General features: G+C 42.9%; 1 protein-coding gene and 1 non-coding gene across 3 annotated transcripts in view; one reads left to right on the forward strand and one right to left on the reverse strand.

Annotated features, from left to right (window-relative positions):
• Positions 1 to 2,267: 2,267 nt before the first annotated feature.
• Positions 2,268 to 25,797, reverse strand: part of sema3h (sema domain, immunoglobulin domain (Ig), short basic domain, secreted, (semaphorin) 3H) — a 58,735-nt gene continuing 35,205 nt past the window's right edge. Inside the window, exons 9-18 of one of the 2 annotated variants that reach the window (XM_030118477.1) lie at positions 15,671 to 15,740; positions 10,961 to 11,105; positions 10,500 to 10,589; positions 10,053 to 10,182; positions 9,775 to 9,863; positions 8,858 to 8,899; positions 8,218 to 8,375; positions 7,972 to 8,033; positions 7,355 to 7,497; positions 2,268 to 7,184 (exon numbers count right to left, since the gene is read on the reverse strand). In XM_030118477.1, coding sequence (XP_029974337.1) covers positions 6,717 to 7,184; positions 7,355 to 7,497; positions 7,972 to 8,033; positions 8,218 to 8,375; positions 8,858 to 8,899; positions 9,775 to 9,863; positions 10,053 to 10,182; positions 10,500 to 10,589; positions 10,961 to 11,105; positions 15,671 to 15,740 — 1,397 coding nt within the window. In that variant the 3' untranslated portion in view covers positions 2,268 to 6,716. The remainder of the gene's footprint in view (positions 7,185 to 7,354; positions 7,498 to 7,971; positions 8,034 to 8,217; positions 8,376 to 8,857; positions 8,900 to 9,774; positions 9,864 to 10,052; positions 10,183 to 10,499; positions 10,590 to 10,960; positions 11,106 to 15,670; positions 15,741 to 25,797) is intronic. The other variant, XM_030118478.1, reaches the window with a different exon arrangement.
• On the forward strand, positions 25,633 to 25,704 carry trnam-cau (transfer RNA methionine (anticodon CAU)). The gene has a single exon. It is a non-coding gene; the product is annotated as a tRNA-Met (tRNA).

Raw genomic sequence — 25,797 nt, forward strand, 5'->3', positions numbered from 1 at the left:
GTTTCCGGCATGATGGGAGCGAATATTTCAGCCTCTGGATCGCTCTGCATACCAGTTGTTTGCCGTTTAATGAGAAAGTGCTGTATGTGGTCAGTCTGGCAGCGGCAGACGGGGGTTGGGATCGCATGGTATGTTACTGTTTTAGAGTGAAGACAGTGATGGACTGCTTACATGAAACAAAACGTGGTTGGAAAGGAATGGAGGCCAGCAGGGTAAATCTGCTTACTCTGCTAAAAGGTGTGTGTGAGAGTGTGTTTGAAATGCTGCTGTTTTCTTGCAGTAAAGAAAAACAGTTCATTGTTTGTTGTTATTTCTCAGAAATAAGAAATCATCAGATGTCTTTTATTTATTTAATGTATGTGACAGACATTTTGTTCAGATTATGAATAAATCTGGCCCAAATATGATTTTTTTTCCCATGATAGCTTGAACAGCAACAAGTCCGAATTCTACTCACGTCCATATATTCCTAAATTGGACTGCGAGCAATGATTTTCAACCTCAGCCTGCATGATCATGTTGCATTTCATTCTTTTCAATCAATGAGATGAGACAAGCATCAAAACTCTGCCATGGAGGAGATGATCCAATACAGACAGAGTCCACATCCATACATTCCTCCCATGCAGAGGAAGTATTGTTATCTTTTTGTCATCATGTCGTCTCTTCTGACTGCACAGCAACTTGAAAGTTTATGCACACCGGCGGACATGTGTAGCATCTACAGCGTACCGTGAGTGTAGCAACACTTCTTCTGCACACTGGGGTCTGAATACGGTCACATTTAAATGATATTACTAACAACCACACTCAGAACTGATTTAATTGATTCCTGCAAAGTGACTGCAGCGTGCCAATATGCACATGGAAGGGAACAAAAGAGTCCACGAGTGCGCTGCGTGAACAGTAAAAATCTCTCAGACAGCTGCTGCTCATCCAGAGTCCTCATCGACACAAAGACGGTGGAGAACACTTCACCTGAGCTTTAATCTCTGCACTGGCTGCCTGTCTGTCAAAGGAGCCACTTCAATACCTTTCTTCTTGTTTATAAATCTTTGAATGGTCTTGAACCTTACATCTCAGATTTAGCAGTAGATGAAACATATTTGCACAGGCCTTCCATTTAACAGTGCATTTTAGCCATTTTATCACCATTAATCCAATAAAGTTTACCGGTAATTTTATTTCTTCATGTTTTTTATCACCTCGTTCTGATAATAATTATTGCATAAATTGAGTGTCTTATGAAGCATTAAGAACCCGCTTGTGCTTGAATGGTGCTACAATATCGATGAACTAGAGAATAAGACTCGGAGAATGATGGAACAGGTAGTTGAGTAATTGTGTAGTTTAGTGAAGTATTTGTACTACAGACTGAGAGGTAATGTGTCAAACCCGAGGACTGCCGGGTTCCTATATAAACTCAGTGAGGATCAGAAATGTGTTGGGTGAGAAGAGTCTGTTCTTTATCACTTGAAAGTTCAAGAATGATGTGAAGAATGTGTTTATGTTGCCGTTAATGAGCTCCAGTGTTTTGCTTCTCGCTCTTCCTAATGTATGTCAGCGTGCAGCGCTCAGAATCTGGATCGATTTTTTTATAGACACACAAAACACAGACATCCTCGTTTAAAAGCCGACCTTTATACATATTTACAAGAGGAAAAAAAAACAAAAAAAAAAACAAGTCTCCATGTATTGGAGGAGATCATCGGCTGATGGTTTCATTCCGTCTGCGGAAAAGTCGCTCTGGAAAATCACAAGAGAAGGAGATTGGCACCGAGATGTAAATAGAGCACAGCGGAGAGAAACACGCCAGGCTGTTGTAATGAATGAGGAGCTGTTCTGCATCACGTCTTTCAGGGAAACACTGAATGTTTAAAGCGGTTTGCCATAAAAACGTCTCGTAGGAGTTCTGCCTCCCACTTGTGTGCTGTTTGGATCCGGCACAAATATACACACCAGTCGCACGCTCGTGCGTGCACGGACTCCGCAAGCCAAGGTCAACACAAGCAGGATTATTTTCATATTTTCGGCTGTTGGACGTGATGCACACTTAGTAAACTGGCAGAGCCGTTCAAAGGGAATCAAAGTTGTGTTTTTTTGCATCACAGGCAAAGTAGAGACGCCTAGAAGAAGACACACACTTTTTGTTTTTGTTTGCCCCAGGGTGTACACTTTGGCAAGCAGATTTTCAGCTTGAATTTCAACTCTCCAACAGTTTTTTGACTGAAAGCAGCCTCTACCACTAGTTTCTTTATTACAGCTTAGGGAATTTTCAGTTTGTAATCTCTAAGTATCTCTGTGGTTTAACACTATATTCCATTTTTTTTTTTTTTTTGCCTGCTTCTAATCTACAGGTTAAACTGGGTCCCGGTGGCAGCTTTAAATACGTCACAGATAATTTAGAAACTGACAAGAGGGTGATTTCTTCTTGGATAACAAACATTGTGTTACAGCTAGGGAGAGCTATTTATCCTAAATGCCCCTAGATCTAGTAATTGAAAAAATGGTACGCAATAAATACTGTGAAAATATTAACATGTTCAGTTTACAAAAAAAAAAAAAGAAAGAAAGAAGAGCTAGCATTAAAAAATTATGTCTACAAAGAAATTGGTTTGGATTTTGCCACATTTTTAACACATCAAAGATTATTTGTAGGCCCTCAGTGACCCGTCATGATCTGATCTTAATGCCAAAGGTGACATCCTGAGGTTGGTTTACCTTTGACCCTGACCGATCAAAAATCTAATTAACTCGTTTTCAAAAACCTGCATCTTTGCTAAACCATGAGACAAACCAGGTTTCTGATATTGGATCAGGGTCAAAGTGCAAATCTTACATTTGAACAAACAGATGTTAAAATCAATGCATTAAGACACAGATACAAAACCAGCAGCGCTGCAGACAAAACTGGCTGTTTTTTAAACCAGGATAATGTAAATAATGGAGCCTTTAAAATGTGCACAGAAATCAAGAGAATTTGCAAAAAAAATCAAAACAGAAGATATGTCACCAACAATACAGCAATAACAAAAGCAGTCAGCAGCTTCAGTGACAGTCCAGACTGTTTCCCCCCGGCTAATGTGGCTGATAAAGAGAACACACTGGATGCTGGTTTCTGCTTCACTCTCACCCAAGTCTGATATTTCTCAAAAAAAAAAAAAAAAAAAAGGAAGTGTCTGACACTTAAACAGCTTCACCAAACTCAAGAGTCACACACTCCTTCATAAACTGCTTTTCTTCTCAAACACATGTTCAGAAGCTGCTTAGGGCAAGCGGCGACCTTCATGTGGTCCAAGAAGCCAAGACGTCAAGCTCACAGTCATTTTCTCCAGGCTGCTTTATTTTATTTAATTGAGATATTTGTTTTAAACATCAAAAAATTCTCTGTTGTTTTTTTTAATTGAGTTCTGCTTATGGCTGATTTACTGACATAACCTCTGACCTCATGCTTGAGCTATTCCCACTCTGATCCCAGTAATGTCAAACACAACGCGAGCACCACAGAAGCACACACGCACAAAGAAAAATGTGAAGCCAGCCATGAAACAGGCACTAAAATAAATAAAAGCATCTTTGGACTTAATAATGCATGTAAATGCAACGTTTCAGATGAATCACAGAAAATGAAATAAAGTTTTAGTTCCGTCTCGGCTTCTAAATTCAATTCTCATGAGCGTTTAACTGAATACTGTTGTCTGTAATGCAGTTTGATCTGTGAACAAACAGATGTGTGTGACTCTGTTGGTTTGGATCCACGGCTCTGAAACGACTTACTTTTCAGATCCTGCTGCCTTATTTCAACATGCAAAAATGAAGGGATGTGTGATTCTCCAGCAGTCATAATAGAAAACATTTCAACAAGTGGAAATGGGCAAGAGCAACAGAAGCAGCACAAAAACCAACAAACTCATGTCAAACACTGTTCCATGAATCCAACAGTCCATCTCCAGATGAAAATAATAAATACCGCTGAGAACAGTCACATAGATGCGGAGGAAGCAGCGTCAACGTTGGGAACAAATCAGGATTTACTGCCCTGTGAAGTCACTGAAGTCGCTGGAATCCCACCGGCCGCCTGACGCCGGTCCCATTTAGCGCTTTCTCCAGGTCCAGCTTTGCACAAGAAAGGCTTCTTTATTATACGCTGGAGTTGCTCGGTAATTTACAGTCAGATGTCATTACCAGCTGGAGCTGCTGGAGCAGCGGCGCGTTACTGAAGGCCCGTAGCCGGAGAAACATGCAGGTTCTGTACAGAGTCTCAGTCCTCCATGAATCGTGCTTCCATGTCCAACGATGCTGGAAAACCTTTTTATTGCATTTTTATATTTTACACAGTTCAGTGTGCTGAGTTTATCATCATTTCCAACGTCAGAGGGAAAAAACTCTGATGCCTGGTAGTTCAGATGCGTCATGTTTTCGTACCTTATGAAAATGTTGTTTTGGGTGTTTGCTTGAGTTTACTTAGTCAACAACTTTGTGCAAAGTTTTACTTCTTTATTTTATGATATATGGGACTTCTTTGCTGGTTGAAAATACTGACATTACTCTTTTCATTCAATAATTCATTCTTGATCCTTGACTTTTCCGAAAAGTATTTGTCGTCTTCGACTCTGAAAATCCCAAAACCACATATTTACTGTATTGTGGTTTATGGCTAGGTTTTTTTTTTTAATAGATTTTGTCATACATGGGCAATATGCGCTTAAATAGGTAAGGAATTATTTCATTTTAAATGCCTCATAACTCAGGAATCATGACTTCTTGCAGACATGAACTGCGCTGCTGAGTCAGTACTGGAACTTTATGATGCATTTTCAAACCTGTTTTATCCAGCTCGGGGTTTCGGGGCGCTGGAGTCGATCCCAGCGGACTCCCAGTACACCTCAGTCTGGTCAATTTAGAGCCACCAATTAGCCTCAAATATATGCTTTTGGAACGCAAAAAAATCCACACATGCACAGCTAATCTCAGCTGGACTTGAGCCATGAATATTTTGCATCTCAGGATATAACATACGGATCATAATTTAACAGATCTGATATAATTTACATTAAGCAAACATGAAATACATGTTTTAATTCAATCTGCAGCAAATTTTGACTGGGAAAATAAACAAGCCTGTACACTAGTTGCTGTGTTTGTTGGCGTTTATAAAACATATGGATGTCCGTTTCCATTTTGATCATATTAATCAATAGACAGTGAATTGTGAATGTCATGAAGCTTTTCTTTCCTTTCACACATCGGAGAGGAAATATTGCTCTTCTTCTAGCAAAGAAATTCACCTTCCATTGTTCACTTTGTTCCGACACTGACATTAAAAAGGCTTCTGTCGCCAAACTCCAACCAGCTGATATCACCCGACCAAACTGTGAGAACACAATGGAAACACCTCCAGCACTTTGTGTGTGTGTGTGTGTGTGTGTGGGTGTGCAGTGCTGCAGCACAGAGTCCTGGGAAAGTTGATCCGTAACCTCATCAAAGCTGCTGCGGTGCCTTTCCCTCTGCGGTCAGACTCCACCTCTGTGAAAAGAGCGGCGGCGGGCTCACTGGAGGTGTGCAGGGCTGTTTGATGCCTTAAAGATCTAAAGTTAGAACCCATCAGCGCTATATACAGCTACTCACAATCTTAATACACTCGTAAAGCCTCTGCTGACTGGCAACATTACTCGCTAAGATAGCAATGTGGTTTTGAATGGATCAGCCCTTTAATTATGAATCAGTACTGATAATTATCCAAAGCTTTCAACTGGAAATAAAAAATAAAAAATACCCCCCTCACATGGATTATTCATGCTTTTGTTGTAGTTGGACGGCCACTACCTGCCGATGTGTTCAAAGACCTTGGAACATCTGATGTTTTACACACACACTTGAGCTTTTTTTGGACTCTCATTTCTCACTTTGAAACAACAAAGCTCGTCATTTAAATGTTTCTGAGCAGCTGACACATCTGAGGGAGGGAGTCCTTGAAAAACTTAGGAAATTTCTTTACACACCTACAATAACTTTGACAGTAAAGCCAAGGACTCTCCAGAATTCGTGCCTGATGAACTTAGCAGCGTACTGCACCGAATGGAAACCTCTTTTCTTTTTTTTTTTTCCTGGGAGGTTTGAAACCAATCTGGAAACATCTGTTCTCTTTTGGAGAATTTGGAGAACACATGTGACGTCTAATTAATGGGCAGAAACATTCAAAGTCACCAGCACGCTCCTCGCATGCAGCAATCATTTCAGAAGAGTTCGGTGATTTTGGATCTCGACGGTCGGAACGAGACCAGTATCCTTTTGTCTGTACAGGCTCCAGATCCGAAACATCCACTGAAAAGTCCCCGTCACGACAGAGTCGGTCAGACTGAGCCGATCATCCTTCATTCAACATGCGATACAACCTACGCTATTCTTCTTCTGCTGTTTTTTTTTCTTTATTATTATTATTAATATTATTATTATTCACAAAGTCCTTTGTCCTGGAGATTCAGTCTCTGCAGTCCTCCTGTACGTACTTCAGTGTAGCTTCAAAGTTTCTTACTTTCATGAAAGGACGCCTTTTTTTTGTTTGTAGATAAGTGCATGCGCATGAAGTCTCTGTACATACAGTGTGTGTGTGTGTGTATGTCTGTGTGTGTGTCAGTGTATAAGTTAAGTGTGTGTGCATGTGTATGTTTTGTGTTGAAGTCTGTGAAAATCTGCCCTCCGGTTCCGCGGTGCGTTCAGGCGCTTCGCGGCGCCCTCTGCTGCGGCTTGCTCCTGCTCTTCCTCCCCGCTGCTCTTCCTCCTCCGCCTCCTCCTCCTCCTCCTCCTCTGCCTCCCCCGTGCTTGTGCTTCTCCCCCCTCTCTTTCTCCTTGTGTAGCTCCACCAGGAAGTCGCCATGGCGACGGTGGTTGCGTGGGGGGCGGTACCCGAGAGCCTTGCAGTGCTGGCCCAGGTTGGCGGGGTGGATGAGCGCCATCACGTCGTCGTACCAGGGCTGGCTCCCCGCGTTCTGATAGGCCGAGCCGGACCAGGAGGCCAGGAGGCGGTTGGTGGACGGGCTCCAGACGGCCAGGCGGACGGTGACCGCGGTCCAGTGGTAGCCGTGCTCCTCCACCTGGCAGTGGTACACGCCGCCGTGCGACAGCTCGGCCCGGCGAATCAGGACGCCCCGCTCGATCACCACCAGCTGGTCACCTGTGACCACCTGCAGAGCATCAGACAAGTCGGACGATCAGAGAGCGGAGGTGAGAAAGGGAAGCGTTCCACTCTGGGTGTGTCACTGATCAGAGTTACTGACACGTCCAGTGGAGTAAGACTTTGCTCATGAGAAAAAGAAAAGAAACGTCTGAAGATCCAAAGGAAAGGTGTTCCCACCTGGTTGAGTTCGGGACTGTTCTCTCCGGCCTGTTTGTACCAGGTGACGGCAGCGTGTCTGGAGCGCGGCAGACACTCCAGGTAGGTGCTGTTACCTTCTGCCACCATCATCACCCTCTGCTCGGCCTCCACCTGCAGCCCGGCTGAGACAAATCAAGGAAACGTGATGGCTCCCAGCTCGGACTTTCTCATTCTGCATCTATTGCTTCTATTGTTGCAGCGAATTATTTCCACAACTCTTTATTTATCAGTGTATTGAAAGAGTCGTAGCAGATGAATATATTCATTTTTATAGTGAATATTATTCATGTTTTCCATGATACTGGAATATATATGAATAAATACATACAAAGTGCATTTTTTTCATAGACATGTAAAACTAGCCATTCTGTTCTCTATATTTTCCTTTTAATTATTTTTCTGACTTCTTATCAATAGTCCAAAGATAGAACTTGCCATATGTTGAGCGACACAAATTCAATAGTCTTGGATTCTGACGCTTTGCATATGCTGCCGGCCTACGGTTATTACAGCGTAAATAAAGAATGTTGATGGCATACAAATGACAGCTGGAATTAAAGCCGTCATTAAAGCGCTGAATGGAGTCAGCTGCTCACCTCCCTGCCTGACACACTGCGTTAGTGGATCCTCGTCCTCCCCTAAATGACGAGCGTTCCTCCTGCAGAGACACAGACGTCACAGTCAACACAGAATCACAGCCCTCCAGATCGCTGCGGGACGCGAGACGGAGCGAACCCAGCAGTCTCATTCACAAAGCCGGCTTAATTAAAGTCAAGTAAATGAAGTGTTCATGACGTCCAATATCCGATGAAGATAATGTAGTCTCACTGGAGGCTCCATACCTGCGCACGGTGGGCATGTAGGGGCTGCAGGCGTGCCCGTCCCAGGTGCAGTAGGGGTCTCTGGCCAGGCAGCACTCGGCGCAGGCCTGACCGTACAGCTCACACTGGTACAGGGCCAGCTGGGACACGCCCTCCCTGGAGCCCACAAACAACCACTGCTGGGGGGGAAGCATGAGAGGCAGGAGGTGAATATGGGAGGGAAACGGAGAGGAGGAAGAAGACCATGAGCAAAGCGTGGTCAAGGAAGCGGTGGAGGGTAATGGAGGGTGTGATGGAGGGGAAAAAAGACTATTAAGTTCAGAGTCGCAGACACACGCTGACAATCAGCAGCAACAACCGGCGTGTTTTCACTGTGAGTCACACATCAAACTCACACTGTAACAATGTCAGAGCATGGCCACGGGGTGTGTGTGTGTGAGTGTGTGTGAGTGTGTGTGTGGTAGTGTGTGTAACTCTTCATTATTGTGCGGAGTGAGGTGGGGTAACCATGGCAACTGGTGATGAAGTTGTCCTTGGAGATGCAAGGTGGAGAGATAAGTGATAAGAATGAGAGAGTTTGAAAGTTTGAGTCTCTCTCTCTCTCTCTCTCTCATTCTCACTCTCACTCTCACTCTCTCTCTCTCTCTCTCTCTCTTATTACCTTTTTCTTCGAGAGCGTCATGGCTGTCACGGGTGATTTGTGCTGTGAGGAGAAGAAAAAACAAGTGAGAAACATTCCAAGCATACACCAAATACAAGATAGATAGATAAAAAGAAGGATGGATAGACAGATATTGAAATAATTCAATGTTGAATAAGAAAAGGGGCAGAGAGGTGCTTGTCTCTGGGTGCGGCTGCAGGCCGCAGCCATTTAAAGCCGTTTCTAGCCGCTCACTGAACTGCTCTCAGTTGTGTAAAGTTTACAGCACCGAGCAGAAAAAACAAACTCGGGCTCGACCACACTTAAACAATGAAGTCTACGCCACATCACTCACAAGTCAGTGTGTTTTTTTTCTCTTCTTCGGGGGTTTCTGCCTCCAGTGGAAATAAGGTTGAATCGAGCTTATAAAACAATTTTTTTTTTTTTTTTTTTTACATAATATGGTAAGTGACTGCAGCTGCTGGAGCTAATGTGAGTGTTTCTAGCACTGGATATAGTGGAAGCAGTCAGCATCAGTGAAAAACCAACCAAAAAATTGATGTAATGGTGAATTTTTAGCAGACTCTGTGTTCTCACATTTCACAGAGCGCTGCACTGTTCTTCTGTCTGTTGAAAATCATTGAAAACCATACACATGCTTTACGTTTTCTCAGTGTCAGCATTGCGTGCTGGGATGTTTAAGTCGATGTTTTCAATTAATATCCATGTGGCACGAACAGAATTTGTCGCATCAGGCCTGGATTTATTCTTCTCATGTGCACTGATATGAAAAGTCTGCGCTGCACTGTATTTTTAATATCAGTGTCTGCCTAGACTTGGCAGGGGAGTGTTACCGTTGGATTATTAATTTGCAGGGGAACATCCAACGCAACAGATACATCAAATAAAATTGTGAAAAAAAAGACTGTTTTCTGTACCTGAAAGACCTGAAGCTGCTCCAGAGTGACCTCCTGGCTCTGGCCGTGCTCTCGGGGCAGATGGACGGCCTTCAGCACCAGTCCGGAGTCTGAAGAAACAAACATTTCATTAGAATATCCAGAGTTTGCATGTTCTCCCTTTGCGTGAGTGTTTGATTTTGTCAGTGTGCTCTGGTTTCTTCGCACAGTCCAGAAACAGCCATTCAAAATTCCCGGTCTATAAGAATGTGACTGTGTGTAGAAAATTCACGGATTTAGGTTGTGAAATTCCAGCCGACCTGTGCCGATGAAGAGGACGTCGTAGGTGCCGTCCACGGCCTCCACCCTGTCCACCAACAGTTTGCTGAACTTGTAGTGAACGCCCACTCTGACCAGGAGCGGCCGCTCTCCCAGAGGCAGCACATTTTCCTGGAAAAAAAAAAAAAAAAAAAAAAAAGGCAGGAATTTGCAATTAGAGGGATGCACCACATTAAAGTGTGATATATAAGACGACAATATTTCAGAGTATTTTTCCCAGTAAGAGCCTCATTAATATGATGGAGGGTTCACGCTCGGAGGGGGCGCCCCGTTACCGCCGGCCGTCTGCTGATTTAATTTAATTTCTTATTTTCACTTTAGAGTTTGAGTAAAAATAGAGAGAAAGATTGCTTGACCCACTGGTCAACAGGCTGCAGTCTAATTACATTAGGTTGGGCTAATTCAATAAAGTGAGAAAACAGCTGAACCTGCAGCAGCGGGTGAGTCCTGCTGAAGAAAATGACGTCGTCCGGATACTCTCGGGTGGAGCTGTAGCTTCCGTATGTGCTGCTGGGACACTGGGAGCAAGACATAAGGGTGAAACCGCTCATTATTCTATTTAACACGGCAAAGCATTTTTTCTTTTAACATTTATGTCCATTTTTTTCTGAATATCTATGAGAATTCATCTTACTACTTTTATGGGCATTTTTTTTATAGCTTTCATCAGGCAATACACAGAGTTCTCACAAACCAGTCAAAGTTGGAAGCATATTAGGAGCATCGAAAAATCATATTAGATAGGACAATAAATCGGAAAAAAATATACTGATTGTTAAAAACAATGGAGCGTAATGGTTGATTCACATCAGGATCACATTATTATCTCTGTGTACAGCACAGAAACATGTTCTGCTGCTGAGGGAGAAGGTGTTGAGCATAGACGTACCGTCCCTGGGCGAGGATAGGGCACCTTGCCCGTAAACTCTGCCCACTTATACTGAGGCCCCTCCTTGTGAAGGAAGTTCCCTTTGAAAGCCCGAACCACATCCTCCATTCGGTAAACGCACACGGCTGAACCGTTCAGGATGTCACTGAGGGTTAAGGAACATGAAAAGGAAAACATTCTCAGAATGAAACAAAAAAAAAAAGAAAAGAAAGAAACAACTTTCCACCACTTATTCCTCCACCCTGCCTGAATAAAAACATAAGCTGAGTGCCCCTTTTTTTTATTTCACTCGATCAGTTGCAATGCTCTTTTCACAGTAAATGAAACAGGAAGGCGATGCGCCGTGCGAGGGGCAGTGACTCATTGCGGCTTTGCAGCTTGAACGCATCAAGCCGACTGCTTCCAGCTCGTTTGGGGGAATTGTGCTGCTTTCTGGTCCCTGCAACGGCACAACCTAAAGCTTTCACTTCAGTCACATTCAACGTTTCTGGAAGGTTTAAACAAAAGTGTGTAAAAGTTGAGGCTTGTAGCAAAGGAGAACAAAAACAGAGAGAGAAAAAAAGGTTGACAGGAGTGACTCATTTGAGAATGATCACAACAATTTGTTGGAGCAGGAGCATGTTTAAAATATTCAGGGCAGTGGCTCCCGAGGGCTGGAGCTCAATATGACTTTAGAGGGTCGTCTCTTTTTTAAGAAGGAGGCAATCGGAAACCAGATTAACATCAGGTGCAGAAACAGGCCAAACAAGTCAAAAGAAGGATGCAAAAAAAACGACAGTTTGGATTCTGTCAAGGTTCAATTCTAACAGTCTGAGAACGAGATAATTCCATCGAGACAATCCAAACTGTTACTGGACCTGCTGAATAAACATTTCTGCGGGAAATATGTCCAAAGGAAACACAATCACACTTTATTTGACTGGTTTAAAACCAACAGTGTACTCATTTCTTGTTTCATTTGCGATCCAGTTGTTGTGAACATCTCAAATTAGTTTCCTGAGCACAGTCTGTTTGTTTGGAGGAAATACACAAAAACTTTGTGCATTCAAACATATTCAGGCCATCCAAACCACATGTTTGAAACTTCATGTAGCTCCTAATTACACTGCAGCGTCTTACACTGTGTCACATCTCCGCACTTACAGAAAAATATTTTGTCTCTTCATTTTATAATGTTTATGAATTTGGTGGATCAAATTTCTCTTTAGACGGGTTTAGGTCAGAGTTCAGGATGCTTGACAGTCTGTTTTTTAAATCTATGATGATCATATTGAAGTGATTCTGCTGATTAAGTTGCTTTAACTGATTGAAAACATGAGGAAGGCAGAGTGGAGGAGTGGTTCCTGGTTTGAATCCACTGCCTGTTGGAGCCATTCTTTGTTGAGTTTGCATGTTCTCCCTGTGCCTAAATAGGCCCTTCTCTTCTGAATCATCCCACAAATTTCAAAAATGGCGCGTGAGGCTCATTGGTGACTTTAAATTAGCTGAAGCTTTTGAATTTGTCTCCCTCACTGGACACACCCCACGTTTATCCCACTGATAGCTGGAACAGACTTCAGCCCCATCGTGACTCTTATTTAGAAAAAGCAGGTGGAGAAGATATAAAGATCACAACAAAAAAATTATGATCTAATATTATCTCTTTAAATCAGGAGTGTCTGAATATCAAATCCGGTTTGCTCGATGATTTAATGCATGTGATTGAATAATGTCATTATCAATGGAAAATGAAGTGATGAAAGAGCAGACGGCAGACCGTGAAAGATTTACAGTACAGACGCTTGACTTCGTCTGGACAAAACTCCGAGTGTGTGAGTGAGGAGCTCCTTCACCCTCTGCAGCTCTGCGGCTGCCACCTCACCCTGGGTGATGCTTTGGATTTCTGTCCGCTCCCCACCAAGACGCCTCACACTTTCCAAAACCGCAGAAAACAGAGCAACACCCTCGACCCTCCGCCAGAGTTTTGTCATGCTCGGGCTGCTACTGTGGAGCTCTGGCACTCGGCTCTGAAACTTGGGCTGTTGTCAAAACATGAGCCTAAAGACACTTGAGAAAATGCAAAAAGCGCCGCTGTTTCTTCTTGGCTAACATTTTCAGTCTCTGTTTTTTTCTGTGTTCTTTCTCACTTTTTCCCTAATTTTCTTTTCAGTCAGCATGTCTTTTTCTGTGAGTCATTTATTTTTTCACCTGATGTCTTTCTCAATCATCGCTACGCCTGCGTCAACATGTTTCCTTCCTTCTGTCTTACTGCTGTGTTTTGAGGGGCTGAAAAGTCTCAAACATATGAACAATTTAAAAATCATCAAAGAAAACATATAAGAAAAACAAGTCAGCGAAGCCAAACACTGGCAGACACATCCAGGCTCACCTACATGCAAAAGCAGGAACTTCTAAAAGATACAGGCGATGGAGGGAGTGTAGAGTCGACTCCAGACTCTTTAAATGTGCAACTGTAATTTTGACAACCCCAGACCAGGCAAAGCCTCTGGCTTTTTTTCTTTGTTATTGTTATTTGGCCTGTATGAAACCAGAAATTTCATTTTTTTGTTTTCTCAATGTTTTTCCCCTCTGCCTTATGGTTCCTGTTTGTCTCTAGAATAAAATTCAACCCAGTTCAAACAGCGGCGCTCGAACGCGCCCACGGCCCGAGTCGCAGCCAGTTCGCCAGCGATGACGAGTCCGTGAGGAAGGCTCACATGTGCTTCGCATTGTTGACATGAGTGAATGCGCTGCATTCACGAGCTGCGGTGACAGAAGACCCCGGCGGGCTCGGCGCGTCCCGCGGCGAGCGACATCGACATCTGTGTGTCGCAGGGAGAGAGGGAGCATTCATCCTGCCACAGACGCGCTCTGAGTGACTCTCATCAGGAATGTGACGCAGGACGAGACACGTGTGTGAAGCACTCAGCCGCTTCATCACGCCACGTGTGGCTGATTAGACCTTCGAGTCTCTCTCTGCGGACTTTGCATGTTCTCTCTCAGCATGTGGGCGGCTTGTTTTTGCGAGTATATCTCAGCTTCCTCACACAATCCAACGTGAGCCTGATTTGAGGCTGACTTGCCTTTGAGTATGAATGAGAGCACCCCGTGGCTCGCAGACAAACTACTGGAACTTGTCTAAAAACCTTCATTTTTAGTTATTTCGTTCCAATATGAGACCATATCGAAGCACAATTTGGGAAAAACACTGATAAAGCTTCATGTAATTGTGCTGCATGATGGGATAGCAGTTAGTACTCTCATCTCACAGTGAGAAAATTCCCAGTTTGATCTCCATCTTTTCTCTAATGTCACCGTTATCTCTACTCAGCACATGTTCAGACCTTCTCAACCTGACCTCCCCAGCTTCATCACTAGTCTTCGCTGTCCCTCTGATCCTGTCCATCTTCCCCAGTCCTAATGAAAATGTCAGCATCTTCATCTGTGATACGTCCGGACCGGGCTCGTCTCCAAACCTCTCTTCACAGCACGTCTCACTGCTGTCTTAGAAATGGAAATCTTTCTGACACTGCTCTAAAACACAGAATGATAAATTACATGTATTTTTTTCTGAGAAAGAAAAAGGTGGCGTTTATATGCAGGTAAAAATTTTAAAGTGTGTATTTTTGAACTGATGTCTGGTCGGCAGTGAGAAATGTCCCTGATGATCACAACCTCATAACTGTCTCCATTGTCATCTGTGGCTCAGTTTGTAGCTGAGGGTATTTCAGGGATTCAAGCCATTACAGTCTCTTCATATTTAAATAGCTACAGTCCTTCTTTCCCCAGGGGGGCCACAAAGGGCTAATGCAGCCAAACGTAAATATGACCAAGATGTGCAACTTTAAAAACCTTCAGATAGAAATCTGATTCAAATTTAGGAGAACAAAACATATCGGTAACAAAAATATCTTTTTTTTTTCCTTATTTCATATTCCATATATGACATAAATAACATACATAGATCTTAATAGAATGGTAAAATTAACTACAATAGTTTCACTTCATTATCCTCTCATCTTATAAATCAAGGTTGCTAAAGTACCATCAGTGCATATTATAAGTTCCTGCCTACTCCTCCTCCCCTGTCCTGAGTTGAGAAGGGAGACGGCTTTAGGGACGGAGGAGTGCTGTACCTATTGCCCTTCATGTGATGAATTCTGAGCCGAAAGCCAGAATGCAATAAGTGGAACTCAGCATGTGAGGGATGGGAGCTGTCGGAAAGGACGGCATTAGTCTGTATGATTATTTTCCTCTTGTACGGGTCAGTTCGTGCGCACTGCTTCGTGCATTTTCTGACCTGACGCTCAGGTCACCGAACCGGCCGAGAAGAGAAAACGTCAGCAGGGATTCCACGTCTATAAAGCAGTTCAGAAGATGGATGGATGAATGTCCACATCCACCATGCGGTTCATCTTTTCATTACATTTGCAGCTGCATCCAGTCTCCAGTGGTTCAGCTGTGTGTGTGTTTACTGTAATAGCACTCCGTTCTTCACTCAATGCTAAAAGTAAACAAGCTTTTTACCGACCTGTGATGCTGTCTGCAGGGTCTGATCAATAACCATGACTCACTGTTCTATTGTTTTATTCAAATGCAGGGCTGTCTGTGGGAAGACTCTGCGGACAGGCTGTCTCACCCGCCGCCACGCTGGCAAAGGTCGCAAAGTTTACAAAGCTTGGTTTTGAAGATATTCTTTACCCGTGACGTCTGTTTCACAGAAGCACATACCTTGAAGTGGTAAACAGGCCGTAGATGAGAGGGTTCTTCTTGTCTTTCCCATGGAGAATAAAGATGTCCTCTGGAGTGTGGAGAGGAGGGAGGAAGAGAGGGAGGGATGACGGAGAAGGGAGTAAAAATAGAGAGAGAGAGAGGTAAAACATTGAGATGTCTGAATTAGTGGAGAACTTTCACACAAGTCTGAGCGAACTGTACGCGTCTGCACGTGTGTGAGCGATGCTCATGAGTGTGTGTGCCTGCCAGCGGCCGCGAGTTTGACTGAGGTACTCTGTATTCATTATGTGCACCGCCGTGTGTGTGTATCCGAGTGTGTGCATCTATCAGTCTGACTGTGTGACTAATAGCATCGGGCGTGCAGTCAGCATGGCTGACTGGCTGCTTGTAATGAATCTGTAGCCATTAATAACCAGCCGCAGTGGGAGAGCGGAGCGCCGAGCCCGCCACAGAATGTCACCTGCTGTCACACACACACACACACACACACACACGCACGTACACACCAACGCCACGCCTCAGTCTTCACTTCAAGCACAGCGGATCGCTGCATTTCACACGTTTTCTCCCTCTGATTTTCCTGCGACTCACTCAGAGGAATCAGAAGGATTGTTGGTTTTTCCACCTGGCTGTGGTTTAAAAAGGACAGTTCACTCATCATCTATATCAACAGGGAAAATTTATTCTATTTTTTTTAATGATGTTCTGGGAAACATTAATAAACACATTTAACAGTGAGATTCCCACATTAATAGTTACGAGACTAAAAAATATGCCGGTCCTCTGAAGAGTAAGACAAAAACAAGGACAAATGTAAGATCTTCAGCCCGTCAACACAGAAAAAAAAGTGTCCCTGTCGTTAACAAACTCACAATACGGAGAAATCTGCTAATTATCCAACACACAAAACTACATTTGTTTACCAGAAATCCCCAAAAGCTGCTCTCAACTTGCAAACAAGTGGCCCTCAAATCCAGTCATTAGCACTAAATCCATTGATTTAATGGGGAGCCAAAAATCAAAGCATGAAATTTTAATCAGCAGAAAGCACGGGTCCAACTTTGACAAATTGTGACGAAGACTGGAACCGACTTCACTTTTTAATTAAAGTCTCCCTCTACTTAAAAACAAATTTTTAATCTTCCGTCTGCAGTTGACGGTTTGAGCTTCCCTCTGCAGAGTGACGTGTGTGTGTCTGTGTGTGTGTGGGAACTGAGTTTGGAACTGAACTTAAAGCTTGTTCTCACCTATGTGCGTAAAAAAAGGACCTGATTTTAAGAAGCTAGGCCTAATTTGTTAGCTTAAACATAGTCTTTTAGCTTTTTACTGTAACTGTCTTTATTTTTACTGTTGAACACAAATATCATACATATTTATTTCTCCTACTGACATTCTCAAAACGGACTTGTTACCTGTTGTTACATCTTTATGATGATGAAGATTCTGAGGTACAGTGAAGTGACTTCAGTTGTTTTCGCTTCATGTTTTGACTGCACCTGCCACATAAAAGCTTTATAAAGTGAGAGCTCTATGCTGACCTTATGTTATATCTGGAGGTGACCTTAAATGTCTCAGAACTTAATTGCATTTTTGACATATTTTTTTTTAACCACTTAATTGGAGTGTTGCTCCTGGTTATTTAATCAGCTGCCTGCAGCCGCAGCTCAGACGAGACCTTGGCTTTCACAGTTTATTTAAATCACCATCAATCAAAGGTTTTTTCTGTTTTGCACGTTTGCCTCAGATAAGAGCCGGGAGCCTTTTATCATGCCATCGCAACGGTGAAGAACAGAGGCTTTTGTTTTGTGTGTGGCATACTGAGATAATCTATAAATACATAATTTGTCTAAGCTCCAACAACACGCTGGGCAAATAGATTTAGAGTTATAGGGAAGAAAAAAAAAAAAGTACGCGGGCGGATGTGGAGAGCGGTAAGGGTTAGAGATGGATTCTGTCTTTTCCTCTCATCTGCGGCACACGGAGGCAGCTACACGTTGTGGGGATGGGGATGGCAGAGCGTATCACGCTTCCCACATTCCTCCGGTTCCCGCTGCTTCAGGTGGCCTCCGAGGACCCAGGGCCCCGCAGGAAGGCTAATCTCATCCCATCGCGGCTCCACACACTCAGCGCTGCCACACACAGTGGCCGAATCTTAAGGAGGGAAAAAAAGGAAAAAAGGAAAAAAAAAAAAAAAAAAAAAAAAAAAAAGCACGTATGGCCACATCGCATGCACCCACACAAACACACACTCCCTCTCATACAGTTCCTATAGACACACACACAAAGGCAGCAGGCCCCTCGGAGCCGAGCACAGAGGACTGTGGGTAGTCTGCAGTCTGCAGCCTGCAGCGCTCGCATTGCTCACTCCTCCATTTCCCTTCATGTATCATTTCTTCCTTATTGAATTTTCTTTATGGCCATTTTTTTTCCATCTCTCTCTTACCGCTTTTAAATTACAACAAATTTCTCATTCGTGTCGTCTCGTCTTTTGTTGCGTTTCACCATAATTTAGTCTGACTGTTTATCATCCGTCCATCTCGCTGACCACCTCCTCTCATTTTAGTGTGGAAAACCACTTTGTTCATTAATCAAAACTTATATCATGACCGACCTGCTTTCTTTTTTCCCCCATGTCCACTTTTCAAGTATCTTTTTTTAAACAGCAGCTCTGTTTTATTACTCTGGGTGATGTATATTCTGTGAGCTTTATGCTTTTATCTGAAGCTACTCAAAGCTTTTTCCCCCCACTAACGGATGAGGCAGAGTCAAAAGAAGGGCATCGGAAGATTTACATCCCAACCTGCAGAGCTGAGTTTTACAGCCATACAGGCAGCCTGATGGAAACCTTTCCAGGGTATGGATGACAGACTCCCTTAAAACCCAGAAGAAACACATTTATCAGGTAATCTGACTGTGGTCAGATAAAACTCTTTCCTAAGTGATCGCTCGACCTCATGTTATAAACAGAAGATCTGATGTGGTGGACAGAACCTTATTTGGCCATGTTAGCGGCGAAGACCAGGTCATCCTCATGCAAGCTAATCATAAACAGCAAAAAAACCTCAACAGATCACAAGGAGCACAGAAAATTAGATTTGGATGTCTGGTCTGGACTTTCTTTCAAAAAAAAAAACAAAAAACCAAGCAGTGGTTTTAAAATACGCCAGAGTAACTCCACAAACATCTTGAAAAGGATCTTAAGTTAACTCTGATTCCGTCAAATTGATGCTGTTGAGGTTCATTTTTATAGTGAGAGCAAATTTATCCTTGTCTTTTTCAAATTATTAATCTGTAGTGATTTTTTTTTAGGTGTCCAGTTCTTCAGTAGAATTCACATGACGCCCACCATCCTATTCATTTCCAATTTAATGAGAAACATTGTTCAGTCTTTTTGGATTCCTCTTGAATCAACTTCAATGTTTAGTTTATTGGATGGTTCCCGTTTTGACAACAATGACTATTGATTTGATCTTTGATCTTTTGTATCTGGGTCTCCCGTGTTGAATCAGGACCATGACACATTAGAACTGCAGAACGGTTCATAAACATCTTTGATACAAAAAGAAATAAGTCAGAAAGTGTCAGAAACATCCACAGAGCAAAACATCAAGAAAAAAAAGCTCCAATCCTCCTGAAAATGAAGAAAAAGACCCATTTATTGTGCAAAGAAAGGCCTGTTTTTGAACGCTTGGTAAAGGATGCCGCACAGCTTGAAAAAGTAAAACACACTCGGTTTATTATAGGGAAAAAAGTACTGCATAAACTTAACACAAACTTTGGTAAATCCCTGTGGGGGAGAAAAACTCTTGAAAGTTTCTCAGTCTGTCTTTCTTCCCTGCACCTCACAGAGCATCGAGCTCTGCATGAAAACAAAAGAGAAAGTTGGGAGAATGCAGTCAGAGCAACATTTTTCTCTTTTTTTTTTTTCCTCTCTCTCCACATCCTTTGAGGAAGGCGTCTCAGTTATTTACAGCTCAGCTTAGCAGAAAAGAAAATGCTGTTATCACTGACAAGTTTAAATTACAAGTGATTTACTTTCCAAAAGCAAATCTTGCCGGTCAGATTTATTAAACTGGAGAGACTTCAGCTCAATTAATCTTTAACAGGAGGAGAAAATCAAAGCAGAAATGCACACGCTTTTCCACAAACTGTGCAGAAATAATGAGGTCAACCTGCTTCTGTCTGCAAGAAGGCTTGACCAGGTGAGTGAGGGTGAGACTCTGATCGCTGGGGCGGAAAACGGAGCGCAGACTTCAGATTCTTATTCACAATGCGGCTATAAAGAAGTGCTTCGCCTTATCTCCTTCACCACATTTTTCCCTTTCAGTCTCCAATAACTCTGTCGACATCTGACAATGACAGCAATCCCCCGCAACTCAGATACTTCTCATTGTCTCCTCCTGAATCCTCTTCCCTGCTCGTCTTTCTCTCCCCTAATCTTTTCATCAGGTGCTTATCCCTCGCCCATTCATGCTCCGACCCACCTGAACTTCCAGGGCCTCTCTCCATCTCTTTTGTTTCTCACTTTCGCCACCGCCGCTCCCCCTAAAGCCTCTCTCCCTCCCCCCTGCTATCTCCCGTACCCACCACATCCCCATCCATCTGTCTGTCTGGCCTATATTCTCTGGAGAACTCTTCTTGTGTCTTCTTCTCTAAACAAAACAAGGTTGTTTCCCCCTGAGGGGAGATAGTCTTGTCTCGCCCGCAGCTTCGGCCCTTATCTTCCTCTCCCTCCTCCTCCTCCTTACTGTCTGGTCAAACGCCCCCATCCTCAGGGCAAACACCCCTATTCTTTTTTGTTCCACATGCCCTCCCGACCCTTTCCCTACATTTCTGCGGTGCCATCCTAAATACCAACATCCTCCCATCGCCTCCTTCTCGTCCTCCGCCTTCTTGTCACCTTTCCGCTCTGTCTCCATCTCTTTATTTCCCACTCACCATCTTGCGCTCGTTTTCTAATAATAGCCGTGCCTCCACATTGTGGACTTGTGGTGCTGCGCACTTCTGTCTGCGACACATTTTGTTCCCTTCTAGCTCTACCACTGATGCTTCTGCTGCGATACTAACAGTTTTATGATAGAGGGAACTTCAGAGCTGAATTATATCAGCATTTTTGGAAACATTTAAAGTGATTTTGGCTGTTACGACCTAGAAATGTGGGTTAGATTGGTCTGATTGTCTGTACGGATAACCCTTAAAATGCTCTGACACAACTGACAACATCAACCCCTTGTAGAGAAACTAACCAGGTAAGCTGCGACTGCTGAAGGTAAAGAAGAAGCAGTGTTAATCATGTGGAGACGATTCGAGCTAAACAAAACATGCACTGTGCTTCCCTGTGGCCATCTGTTGATTGAAGGGATGAATAATGATTGCTTCCACCCTTAGCGATGCTGCTGCTGTATGTGTCACGTGACAAGTGTGCCGTTAACTACTGTACTCACTGTGATCTCTGATCCCTTGTTGCTATGCTTCCGTTTCACAGCTCAGTGCTTCAATCCATTTAAATATACAGAACATCTGTTTTTTGATGGAAAAATAGAAAACTTCATGGAAGAGATGGAGGCAGGCAGGTAGTTCCAACCTCAGAAATCTGGCATTAAAAGACTTTTATCACTTCCAGAATGTTAAAATATAAATATTACGTCATAACTGGTGGCAATGTGAAAAAACAACAACAACAAATTTTCAAAACAATCCTAAGATGTCAGAACTGTACTCAGTGCATCCTACTAATGATTCAACTATGGAAGCTTTTAAATGGGTTCCATAATCGAGGTTACACGATAAAATGTGTCCAAATATGTCACGTAATTCATCTGTTCATGGAAACTTACATTTCTTTGTTCCTCCACATCACTGTCTGCTCCACCCTTTTCCATTAACCCCGTTTCCCTGCTTTGCTCCCCTGTTGTCCCCCTTTCATCACCCCTCAGCCCCCCTTCAGCTCACTTCACCTCATTCTCCCTCCTCATGTCCTTTTAGGGAACAGCCTTTATCAAACACACCCTGTATTTTTCTGTTCATGTTTATTTGTTTGTGCCATATTCAGAGCTTTGATTTTAGAATTATGGCAAATTAAAACCACATGGAAACAATCATGTTGTTTCACTTTCTTTTGTTTTTTTTTTTTTTTTTGTTTTAGCTTGTGATTAACTTGCCTCTCTTGGAACGAGCTCCTCTTCACTCCTCCTTTCATCACCTTCCAGTTCATCCTCTATTTCTTTAGTTTTACTAGCGTGGAGCCGATTTTATTTCCTAATCAGCTCCTTCTTCCCTCTCCCTCGCCTCCCGTTCGCAGTGTTAAAGGAATAACACCTCGATAACAGCTTTTCCTCTCCCCTCCTCGTCCCCCTTGCTCTCCCTCTGTTTTCCTCCCTCCATCTCCTCTCCTTTGTCCTTCTCTTGTCTGGTCAACACCATGTGCAATGACCTCTGCCATCTCGTCCTACTTCATCTTTCCCCCTCATCTCTCCTCCTCCTTCTCCTCCTCCTCCTCCTCTGGGCCTCAGCCCCACTTCGACCTCCCCTCTTTAACCCCTCCATCTTTCCTCTTTCTCATCTTTTTCTGCTTCTTGTGAACTTGGCTCCCATTCAGCTACTTTCACTAAAGCGTTGATGTATGGGAAAGTGTAGGAGTCAAAATCATGATTTATTTCCCACGCGGTCACAAAACATGTTTTTTTTTTTTTTCATAGCGACTTCCAACAAAGCGTTATTGTTGATGAGGTTATTAAGCAGCAAATAGTGGAAACGCATTCATCAGGTCATTCTGACAGGGTGAGGATTCCGGGTGGCTCAGTAATGCATGGCCCCGCTTTATATTCACGTCATATAGTATGCAGCATGATGGATCTTTCCCTCCTGTCTCACTTCTGACCTTTTCTTTGGTTGCTCCGATCCAATTATCCCATAAAGGCAAACATCCTCTAAAATATAACTAGCTCAAAGAAAAGCTTCAGTTATGGGGTTACCAAGTCCAAAAACCCTGGACCAAAAAGAAAAGAAACAAAAAAACAAAAAACGTGGTTTATGAAACATCAATCATTCAGAAATGTCACCCCTGCTGTTTCTGTTATTCAAATCCCATCCATCATAGGTCTCAGGTCCAGAGATGGAGTGTTTCACCACTAGATTCTTTATGATTTAAGTTATTGCAATTATAAAATGTTTTCCTTCAGGACAAAAAATAAATACGGTGAAATAAAAACTTTCTGAATTCTAAAAGCTTTCGGCAAATAATTGAAAATAACCGAAGCAGCGTTAGTTCAAATTTCTTGTATTTTTCTCACTGAGGTATGCACTAAATAACCTTGACGGAGCATGGTCATCTCGACATACTGGAGTTTGCTTTTGTAGATAATTGTCTTTTTCCACAGACTATTTACAGCTAAACTACTCACTTGATGAACATCTCCACCAATGTCTACTGATCATTATTGTCATAATTCAGAGCCATTCACAATCTCTTCCAGTTCTTCCTTTCTCCTGGAAACACTCCTGCCTGTGTGTGCTGTCTTATGTTTGAAGCTTTGAATAAAATACATGTCGACAGGAATAGATGGTCAACATGGCTGAAAACACCTCCGGACACTGATTCTGGCCAAAGGGAGGGTTTCAGTCTCCAGCTCGAAAACCTCATAGCATGACTCCCGTCCACAACAACAACAACAACAACCACATAAACAAAGAGACAACAGCGGCACACAGCAGGGAATAATTTGCTGTGAACTGGATGCACCAGAAAGGAATCTGAATAGCTTCAGCTTTTTTTTTTTTTGTTTTTTCTTTTTTGAGTAATTGCTATTGGGTGAGGGTTGAATTATTTCACGTTTGTACAGCAACACAACAACACGGGTCCTAAAATCCAAGCAATTCACTAAAACACACCAGAGTGAAGCAGCAGAGTGAACTAACCCTGCTCTAACAGCCTCTTAGGAGAACACAGCCAGCACTTTCTGGGAGGTGAAAATAATTTACCGGTAAAATGAAAGATGGTGCTATATTAACTCCTGAAGGCCAGTGCAGAGCTGTACAGGGCTCCGCAATGTCACCTTACAGAGAGAGGTTCCCTGGTTTTGACCAATGATCACTGGAGACTATTATTTAAGATTTTTGATGTTTTTTCTCAGCATGATGTTGATTTTAATTAATGAGTTACTCAAAATTAGTTATAGGTGTGAATTTCTATAAATGTGGGTCTGTATGAGATCCAAGAGGAGTAGAAGACGGATGTGTGCGAGAGAATGGACAGATGGCTATTTTAATAACAGAAGTTTCAAATATTTTAGGCTTTATGTCAGGAGTTCCACAAGGTTCTACCTTTCATCCTCTGCTTTTCGGCATCTACCTTTTTAGGAATCCAGTTTCACCACTATGTGGATGACACACAGCTTTAACCCTCCTGCTTTCTCACGACCAAAAATTGTTCAAATGAATTAAAAACTGTTTTGTTTTTTTTTTGTTTTTTTAAATACAATTCCTGGATATTAAACAGCAATAAAATTGTTTAATCTCACTGGTTCCAAAGTCTACATCTGACATCCTGGTTCCCTCTCCTGTCATAGTATGCATTGATTATTAACTCAATGTATTAAAAAAAACCCTATAAACTCCGATTAGTTCACAACTCAGTTGATCAGATTATCATAATAACCCCGTCCATCACCTTTATGGATGCATGTCTTGATTTTATCTTCACTAATTGACATTTCTGAATGCATGTATTTAGCATACCTGCTTCTCTTGCTTATTCGAGGGGTGGCCTTGAGTGCTGAGGAAAAAATGTGTATTTGACTTATTATTCTTATTTTTAATATACATTTACCACATTCACATTGAGTTTATTGAGAGCCTGTGGACGTAGAGATAAATGTGTTACACAAGACTGTTGCAGAACCCAAACACTGCTGTTAAAAGGTCTTTTGGTGTCTTTAAAAACAAACACACTGCTGAATATCGAGTGCCTGCACAGTGTTGATGCGTCACCTGAACTATGCTGATTGATTTCTTTCTTTCTGTTTAATATACGTCAACATGACCATAACATTTTGGAGGGAAACTGAATTTACCACAGCCACTGCTCTGCTTCTCTGAGGGTCCCGTAGACTGTCAGGGGTTTCTGGGATTTGTAGTGTTTCTGTTTGGTAGAGCGTAGCATAAATACAATCCTGAAAGCATTCTCAACCTGATGCTTTACTCTGTTCTGTTCTGTGTGAACCATGCACGCGCAGGTGCGTGCGTGCATGCATGCACACACACACACACGTGCATGAGCTGCTTTGAGTGTATTCACAAACAAATTTGAATGCACCCTTATCAGATGTGTAAAACGTGGCCACAGGCATGCTGGGTCGAAATGTTTACACTCCTGACAAGTCCGAACTGTTTTGTGTACACGAGCAGATCGAGGCTCAAGAATGCATGTTAACAACTAAAAAGCCCTGTGTGTGTTATGTCAAGTGTTTGTTATTGTTATGTGTGTGTGTGTGTGTGTGTGTGTGTGTGTGTGTGTGTGAAGGCTGGACTCTGTAAAGGACTGCATGTTTGATTGGCAGTGTTAATGTACTGTAGATGTTTAAATAAATGGTGATGCTGTGAGTACACTCTGAAAACACAGAAGCCCTTTTGTTTACTCTGAGAGCCCTTTGTGTACCAACAAGCAGCGATAAGAAATCATGCCACACTCTCCTTCTGTTGCCGTGCTGCAGAGCTCTTGTTTCTTTCTGAGTGAAAGTGGTTTCCTCAAGGGTCGTTTCAAAGGGCTCCTCATGCAGTGAGATCCGGACTGAGTTTCAGGTGGTCCCTCATCAAGAGGTCACGGGGTCTCCTGAACGTTATTGCTGCCCCCATTATGTTGCTGCTTTTGTTCCAGATGCACTCCTGGCCCAATGGAGCCTATAAAGCGCTGGCCTCCTAAGCCAGGGACTGCATAGCAGGATACAGTCCTGAGTGCTGAGAGCAGAGTGGCGCAGCGGAAGCGTGCTGGGCCCATAACCCAGAGGTCGATGGATCGAAACCATCCTCTGCTAAGCATTTTGCATGAACAGCATCTTAATTCCAGCCACAGAGCCAGAGCAAAACAACAGTGAATTAATCAGCATATTCTTCTGGTGTTTCTTGCT

The sequence above is a fragment of the Salarias fasciatus genome, chromosome 20 (genome assembly GCF_902148845.1).
Source record: "Salarias fasciatus chromosome 20, fSalaFa1.1, whole genome shotgun sequence".
Classification (NCBI taxonomy): domain Eukaryota; kingdom Metazoa; phylum Chordata; class Actinopteri; order Blenniiformes; family Blenniidae; genus Salarias; species Salarias fasciatus.